We start from the raw sequence: 9,395 nt of genomic DNA, 5'->3' as shown, positions 1-9,395 counted from the left end.
TTTCCAAAAATTTTTTTTTTTTTTTTTTTTTTTTTTTGTTTCCCACCCGGTGTTCGAAGTCCACATTGGAGCTCCAATTAAATTCGGATCGTGCTCTACAGGGCCCATTCGGGGGTAGCGCTCCCAACATGATTTTCTCCATACCCATGCAAAACATTCATGCAGCGATCCTTTAGATGCCGATGTCACTAATATTATAATGATTAAAAAAACATATTCACCAATTTAATCATCTATCTGAGAGTGTTATTCTTTTCGTACAAGATTAAATCCTCCACCTTGAAGTGTGACCTTTTGGCTGTATGGACATTGCAAAACAAAGATAAAAATATGCTAGAAGACAATCTTATATTTCGAATATATGACATGTGGGACTAATATTTCGAATAAAGTAGTAAGTAGGGGTGGGCATAAACACCGAAAAACCGAACCGAACCGAATTATTTTGGTAATTCGGTTTCGGTATTTTGGTTTTCGGTTCGGTATTTGGTATATGGTTTTGTATTTAATATTAAAAAATAAATATTATAATTTAAAATTAAAAACAAAAGTTTGTCTTTTCAAACATTTCAACTTTACAAACCCACTTCCTAAAAGGCAAAAATTACCGTTCCCACTTCCCACGTCTAGTCGTCTACAGACTATAGCAGCGTCGACCGTTCTGGCGACCAGCAGCATGCAGCAGCCGCCAATCGACCAGCAGGCAGCCGCAACACAACAACGACCGGTAAATTTCAATGTTATAACAAGGCTAAATTTCAATGTTAACGACAATTTATTATTTTGAATCATACAATAATTTGAAAAACAGAGTAAAATAAGCAAAAAGAAATAAACATAAATAAAATAAACAAAAAAATTACATAATTTTAAAAAGCCCACTAAGCAGGCCCTTAACAAAAAACCGAACCGAATCAAATTATTTCGGTTCGGTGTTCGGTACACGTTGTACAAGAACCGAAAACCGAAAAAAAACCAAAACCGAACCGAAATACCGAATGCCCAGCCCTAGTAGTAAGAGCCAGTCTAATATTCAAAATGTCACAATTCAAATCGTAGTGAAGGTAAATGCTATTTTCTCCGTTTAAAAAAGAATGATTTTTATTTTTTTTGTAACATTTTAATTTCAACTTTTCACGTGGTATGTTTAAGGTCACAAAATTTAAAAATAATTTTGTACATTTGACATAACTTTAATTTAGAACCACAAGATTCAAAAGTCTTTTTTATTTCTAAAACTTCGTGTCAAGTCAAACTAGGTCATTCTTTGTGAAAGGGAAATAGTGTACTAAGTAGAAAATAACAGCATGGAAAAATTAAGCCTTCTAAGACCATGAGAAACCCGACCCGAAAACATTTTCGTGCTTTTATTCAAAACCGCGGCATACAAATCGACAAATTCAAAAATTTCCCATTCCCGGCAAAGGCACTACGCTTGCAGAGCTTCCATGGAAGAGGAAGAGGAAGAGGCGAGGCGACGGCATAACAAAGGTAAAATCACCTTCTGTGCTTTGCGGAACAACATTTATCTGCTATATAGGGTTTGATTTTAGGCGTTTCATCGTTTTACCCGGTAGACAATATTTCTGAACTTTATATTCTTTTTGGTACTCAGAGCGCCGGCCTTTACCTATCCGAGGCATGGAATCGGTGATTGCTACAGTCAGTGGATACCATGGTACCGAGAGGTTTAATCTCATCAAGTTGATAGACAAGAGTGGTGCAAGCTATGTCGGTTCAATGAACCAGTCGATCACTCATTTGGTATGTGAGGATTTCACAATTCGAATTCAATTATAAACCTGGAAATTTCATAATGTTACTCTCTTTGTTATGTAAAAAGCTAGAAATTCTATTGGACTCTGCAAAGAATTGAACAAAGTATGTTATATTTCATTAATAGTAGAAGACAACACAGCATTTTGGATCAATAAATCGCGACACTGAAATTCGAAAAAAGTATTGAAAGAAGCTTTTGGGGGAAATAGATGGTCCAATGGGCAAGAAGCCACAGTTACAACCTTGGTGTCACGAGACTAATCTCAGTGGCTATTGTTGCCTGATTTGGGCCTTCACTATATGTGAGCTCAACCATCTTTAAAGTAAATCCAGTTATCAGTATAATCTGCCTAAGTTGATTTTTTGTGCTAAACCTAGAGCTTTGGTGGTTTTGTTCACCTTGCAAGATGCCACAGATAGCAATCTACCAACATTATTCAGATAACAGTTCTTATTTTTTCTCTACAAGGTCAAATGTTCTGCCAATTGGAGTACAAGAAATATCACTAAGTTAGTGTTAATGTGTATGCTGCTCCTATTGGTTAGGTGTGTTGGAGATTTGAAGGGAAGAAATATGAGCTTGCCAAAAAGTTCAAAATGTCAATAGTCAACCATAAGTGGGTTGAAGATTGTATTAAGGAAGGAAGGCGTCTTCCGGAGGCTCCCTACACATTTCAATGGTATACTCCCTCCATTCCACTTTGTTTGACACTATTTTCTTATTAGTCCGTTCCGAAAAGAATGAACATTCCTATATTTCCTTAATGAAGTAGCATTTGTAGCCATACTAATTTTATGACATGCTTAATACAACAAGTTCCAAAAGTTTTATAGCCACTAGGCATTTAAGACCACAAGTTTCAAAAGTCTTTCTTGCTTTATTAAACTTTGTGCCAAGTCAAATTATATCAAACACAATGAGACAGAGGAAATTTCAATACTGGCTTACTGGTTATTGCAGTGGTTTTTTTTAGGTTCTCTTGGTTTGCATAGCTAGTTTATTTTGTGGTGCCTGTTGCAGAAAGGTGTTCCTCATAACAAATGCAGGCCCCTTCAGTTGAAGAGAACTGGATGAAATAATATGAAATTTGGATAGAGAATGTATTCATTCTTCTCCGAAATCTAGAATTACTATTGGACAACATGTTCTGCTGATGCTGTTTAGTTGATGAAATCTTTATGCTTCTGGATGCCTACTGATGTAAATATCATTGTTTAGTCATGTAATGACTGTGAATCAAGAAAAGACAAAAATTAACCAATCAATATCTTTTGTGCTTATAAAAATTCTGAAGAGAAAATGCATATGCATGACTACATTATCCTTTTCAGCCTTCTCTCGAAATATCTAGCTGCAGTATTATTTCTTTCATTCTTCTCATAACAGCAAATTTAGCTTGTATCACAATAATTCTTATTTCTTACTTTCTGAAGTACACAAGTCACAGACCGAAATGTCTTAGAATTTATTAACCAACGTTTAGTTTATTAGTAGAATGTAGCAATTCTTTCTTTGTGAATATGCCTATCTGATAGCTGCTGTAACTGTATTGCTCATTTGAAAGTTGGTTGTATAGCTTGCTTACTATCAATTGTATCTCCAGTTCTGTCCCTTGAATCTTATCCCTTGGCATTCAATTATTTGCAGTGGGCAAGAAGTGGGGCCGTTAATGTTGGATAGTAAACTTTTTACAGAAACTATACAATTGAATCACTCCAAAAAACCAGCTATTCATATTGAATCTGACGAGGATTTCAACTCTTGGACGGATTCAACTTTGTTAAAAGAGGTGCATTCATTTTCCGTCAATGCTTGTTATCATTTTCAAAAATAGATCTCGCACTTCAAAGAGGTAGTTCAAATTGCATTTGTTTTCAGTTCAAGCTCAAAGATGTGCTTCAGGTTGACAAATGATCCACATTAGCCTGCTCTTCCTGGATTTATGTATCAATTCTTGCAGTGCGAACTTCATCCTGTAGCTAACTTTTGTCCAGTACAATTTTTTATCGATGCATCCTGTAGATGTTGTATTCCTTGTCTAGTTATTATTGCAATCTAGGTCATTTATCAAAAAGAGTTAGTGCAATGTAGGTCAGAAGGTGATCATGCACCAACATTACTACAGTATGTGCTGAGTTTGAAGCTCTCACCCTTCTGATTTGAATACATATCTCAATGTGTTGTGAAATGCGAGGCTCTTTCAGTGAAACATGTGAGAATTAACAAATGCAGTGATCACATAATATATGTAGGGATGTCAACAACTCAACCAGTTATAACAGTGTGCTTTGTAATATCAAAAAAGGAGATTGGTCTAGTGGTAGCAGCTCTACATGTTTTGTGAATTGTGTACTAACTCCTTAAAAGCACCTTTGCATTCTTGGAGTAGCAGCCACCTGGAACAACTAATTCTATGTTGCTTTTCATTTTTTCCCTTTCTACTCAGTTTTCTGAAAATATTCTTTGCTTTTCGTTTCTCATTGCCTTATAGTTGGACTCAATTATCCACTGCTTATCTACTATCTTGATGCTTTCTTGCTCAGAACATTAAATTTGGTAAACCAGTCATTTGTCCTTGAGGATCCTGGCCTTTACCTGGCCGATTTCGTTAAATAGATTTGTGTTTCTGTAGAGATGTTCTCACTTTTCTTTGTTCCATCTATTTCAAACGACTCATACGAGTTTTAAGTTTGGTCTGATTGAGCAGTAGACAAAAACTTCTCTTTCTTCTTTCAGTAAAAGGAGCTGAAAGATGGTCGCCAAATCAAAAGTAATTTTTTTTTTTGATGAATTTTCATTGAACTAGCACGTGAATTTTAAGTTATCGAGGGAAACAACACATTGATTCAGTTTAAATCAAGTGTGCATATCTACTCTTGCATTTGCATTCCCAATTTTACAATATTTTTTTGTAGAATGTCGTCCAAACTTCTCTATGGCTCTAGGTATTGGATATATATTGTACTGCAAAATGTGTGCTGAAACACATCTATATAAAAGAATTATAAAACACAGCTTCATTTCTTGCCTGTATGCTACTGGTTGCAGAATTTATTTCCTGAGATGGGTAAATACAAGGATAGACCAAGGAGGAAAGCAAAGGCCAATATTATGAATGAGGATCACCCCTCCAGCAGCAAATATTGTTCCAATGAGCACTCTTTACAAGGCTCACATAGGATAGAGGTATTAGCATTCAGACTGTCAATATTTATTGCATTACTTTTGAAACTTTAGTTGATACTCTTCTTTTCCTAATATTTTTCTTGTAGATTGAAGAACTGAATTTTCCCTCTTCAGCTTCCTTTATATCCAATAAGAGAAGTTCTGAATTTTCTGAAACTTCTTGCAGAAGTCGTAGATTGATGAAGAAGAACATTAGTGGGGATCTTCTGGAAATTATTTCAGGTTCAGAGAAACAGAGGTTCCGACGACAAACTCGTCAGGAACTTGAAACTTCAGCACAATTTTCCAACTTGGATGTTGAAATGCCGGAAGTATCTGTGAACAACAGGCATGGATCTGGTTTTAACTGCTATCAGTCGGAGCCAAGTAGAATAGACCTGGATGGTATTGAGGAAACTGAAGTTAACAGACCTCTTGATAATGGTGATCAGAGTTTACAAATAGAAAGTGCCTCCTCTAATCTTACTGGAAATCGACAAGAGCCATGCCCAGCTATTGATGAGGTCCAAAATGAGACTGATAATACTTGCAAAGCGTCTACATCAACTGCGTTATCCTGTGTCATATGTTGGACAGACTTTAGTTCATCCAGGGGGGTGCTTCCCTGTGGTCATCGTTTTTGTTTCTCATGCATCCAGACGTGGGCCAATCATATGGTAAATCTTCCCATCTGTCATTTCAATTGTCTAGTAGAAGTTTCCTTTTCTATTCACTTCCAATTTTCGCATGTCATTGTGATGAGATGTATAATTTCATTTATGCATGCGAGTGCAACTTGTGATTCTTGGATGTTTCTTTTTGTTTCGATTAATATCTTCCTTTCATAATACCCTCATCATAGGCATCAAGCAGAAAAGTATCAACATGCCCTTTGTGCAAGGCTAGTTTTGTTGCCATTAGAAAGGTTGATGATGCAATTCCTGCTGATCAAAGGATATACACCCAAACTATTCCGGAGCAGAATCCAGTAATGGACATATATATACTTCCTGAGGGTGTAACACCAAGGTTACCTTCTAATGTAAGTTCAATGGCAGTTTCCATTCTATTTTGTTATGTGGAGAACATCACCTTCTGTTTGTTTGTGCTGTACATTGATGTGAATATCTATATCTCATCATTGTCACCAACTAACATGTATTACCATCCTATTGGATACCTTTTCTGCATCCGTGGGCCTTCTCTTCCAACAGGTGCAGACAAAGGTCACACTTAAGGTATAACTGCCTTGAGTCGGATGCATGAATAGCCTAAACATTTCCCTATTTGGTGTAATGAGTGTGACTGGGACATTGAGTTGCCTGTATCATGCTATTCAGTTTTATAGATCAAAGTAGGTATCTTACTTCCACTACTTCTAATGCTCATCTGATTCTTCAAATTTAGTATTAAAGAGTTGCCCTTGCACTGTTCTTGAAGCATGGTTACTTATAGGCATACCTGTCCACAGCCAACTTAGAGCTATTCCCCTTGGCACTGTTGACTTTTCAAAAATCAGTAATTTTAGAAAACAATTTTACAGTTAAAAACTTCTATCTAGTTAATATAGGCCAAAGACGGTAGGTTAAAGTATACAACAACATACCCAGTGTAAATCCACAAGTGGGGTCCGGGGAGGGTAGGATGTACGTTGACCTTACCCTTACTTTTGTGGGATAGAGAGATTGTTTCCGATAGACCCTTGGCTCAAAAGAAGTGTAATCAAAGCAGGATATAAAGGAAATAACGACTGCAAAATAGCAAGAAAACAAAGCAAATGAAGTAGGTAGTATCTCACTTGAAATTATGGAACTTGATTTGCACTGAATGTTGGTGGTGACGCCTGCTTTGAGTTCCATATGTATTGTCATTATCTATCCTTAATGGCTGCTGTGGTTGAAATCTCCTAATAAAAAGAGTAACAGAGTGATACATCAAAAAGCTGCCCTTTTGGGCTAGTCTGGGTAGAATTGAACAGCAAAACAGCTCTGTTATTTATTTCAGTATGTGATTCAGCAGATGACAAGACTGTTGAGTAATTTGTGTCAATGTGTTATTTATTCTACATGTTCTAATGATTTGCCTGAGTTGCTTTAATGTTTTTGCTAAAACTTGTGTCTATCCAAACATTCACGAAGAAGAGAAGAACATGGGTGAAATATGTTATGTGTTTGCATCTTGCATTTCAGTTTCCCGTGCTCATTTTTTTTTGTTATTTTGGTTTATGTAGTCAACAAGAACTCCAGTCTGTTGTCAATGCTCTTGTCGAGAACCAGAGGACCTACTAGTCAAATGTCATCTCTGCGAGACTCTCTGTATTCATTCCTATTGTCTGGATCCTCCATTGTTTCCATGGACATGCACGCACTGCAAGGATCTACAAAGGCTTTACCATCGTAACTGGTAATTTGCTTGCTTGGAGGTATGCATATGCCATAAGCTGATCTTAAAACTAGAAGCTACCATAGGAAAAAAAGAAGAGGAAAACCAAGGTGTCAACCTCCCCCCTTTGGGATGTATATGGATAGGTTGAATCCTGGAGATGTAGGACATGCTTTGTCCACTTATAACAGTACAAACTATATAGAAATCATTCGATGGACAAAGCTCCTGAGCTAAGACTTCATTTTTATTATTTACAACATTTCTCTCTCCTGGTGTCTAATACTAAAAACTTAAATCGTTGGCTCATGATATTAAACTCTTGTTTTTCTGTGCAATGATCGAACCTTGTTATTATTCTGAAGCTAATTTCACCAAATTATCAGCAGATTACTACAGGCTGCAGGCATCATACACATATTTGAGAAATGTGGTTAAGTGGTAAATATATTTGGAGTTTTTGATAACTATAATTTGAAATGTGACATCTTGGCGAGTAATTTAAGCCATAAAATTTTGTTAATTACCTGTAAAAGAAGAACCAACTAGCTGAGTAATACCGAGAAATTCGTTGTTATTCTATCACTAAATAGCAAAATGATGATTTTTTTAGCAAACATAATTTGTTTGTCACTCGTTCTTACTTTTTTGTTAGTAGTGAACTTTAGGAGTACGATATAAATGAGTAGTTTAATTTAATAAGAAAGTTGAATAATGTTTATACGATATAGAAAATTGTTTCTCTATTTTCCATATTATTTATGAGAAATGATCTATAAGTATAGATAAAAGTAATCAATATATATATATAAAAAAAAATTTAAATCAAACCCATTTAATAAAGTTGTGATATGTACTAACTGGACCCCACCATATGGCTCTTTACTAAAAACAAAATCCCTCCTATTGTTGATTATTCCACCTTTCATTATCTTCACCCAATTAAAAATTTGTTGAAGGAATTGATTGGTTAGATAGAAAGGAACAAATTCAAATTTATAAATATTCTAAAAAAATCATACTATCTTTATTTTATTCTGCTTTCTTCTTTTAAATCTTCCTTGTTTATTTAGATCACTAGGAAGAACAAACTTAATATATATAATATAGTGTTACTGAGTCAGAATTCCAATTATTGAATAACTATATGATTATAAAGTTGGACCACCTTTACTTCCCTGTTAGTTGAGATTTCTATTTAGTTTGATCATAGAAAGGAATGCTAACTTTCTTTTACACATATTTAATTCCTACTTGTAATGAATAATGAAATAATAATATTTATAAATATGCAGAAGGAAAAGACTTTGTCCAACCCAAAAGATGAAAAAAAAGGCATGATCTGAATGCCCAACACCTTTTGGATTGTGCCTTTTAGTGAGTCCCTCCGTTTCATATGACTCTTTCCTTTAATTTTGTCATATCTTAGAAAATAAGGAGGAAACAATAATTTTTTAAATAACCAAATTTTCAAAATTAGGAAATACTTATCCATATGTATAGTTCGATCAATTAATTTATAAAATATGTATATAAATGGTTGAGGTATGTATTTTATATATATACACACAATTTATACATTTTATAAAGGGAAAACTACACAAATTAGACCTATTAGACAATATTTATTCAAAATTGGACCCAACCCAATATATTTACTTAGGATCATTGGCCCAAACTATTGACCGAACTGCCCCTTGTTCTATTCACTGAACAACTGCTTCTCATCCTTGATACCATATGACTATATATATATATATACTCGGATGGTATCTAAACTTTGATGGTATAAAACAGTAATTGAGCAGTCTTTTCATTGAAACATTGCACGTTCCTCCTTGATGCTATCAGAGTAACTGAGTAGTGTTTTCACCGAAGAACTGATTCTTCCTCTTTGATACCATCAAAGTATAGATATACTTTGATGGTATCAAATAGTCAACGCACATTAATAGTTAAAAATAAGGGTATGAAAATAAGAGATAGCCACTTGTAAATAGTTTTTCTTTTTCGGTATGAGTGTTATTTTTATCTCTTATAAATCAGAGCATCCAAATACATTGAACTC

The 9,395-nt window shown here is 35.0% G+C and overlaps 1 protein-coding gene across 1 annotated transcript; it reads left to right on the top strand.

Moving 5' to 3' along the window:
- The first annotated feature begins 1,332 nt into the window (after positions 1–1,332).
- Positions 1,333–7,691, top strand: LOC102595855 (uncharacterized). Its single transcript, XM_006365583.2, has 8 exons — positions 1,333–1,491; positions 1,616–1,764; positions 2,326–2,459; positions 3,428–3,569; positions 4,829–4,966; positions 5,053–5,622; positions 5,808–5,987; positions 7,176–7,691. Exons 1-8 carry the CDS (start codon positions 1,449–1,451, stop codon positions 7,350–7,352), a joined length of 1,533 nt encoding a protein of 510 aa, XP_006365645.1. The 5' UTR covers positions 1,333–1,448; the 3' UTR covers positions 7,353–7,691.
- The last annotated feature ends 1,704 nt before the right edge of the window (positions 7,692–9,395 follow it).

The sequence above is a fragment of the Solanum tuberosum genome, unplaced genomic scaffold (assembly GCF_000226075.1).
Source record: "Solanum tuberosum cultivar DM 1-3 516 R44 unplaced genomic scaffold, SolTub_3.0 scf00574, whole genome shotgun sequence".
NCBI classification, from domain to species: Eukaryota; Viridiplantae; Streptophyta; class Magnoliopsida; order Solanales; family Solanaceae; genus Solanum; species Solanum tuberosum.
The sequence above is the reverse complement of the archived record's forward strand: the minus strand, read 5'-3'. Positions and strand labels throughout refer to the sequence as shown.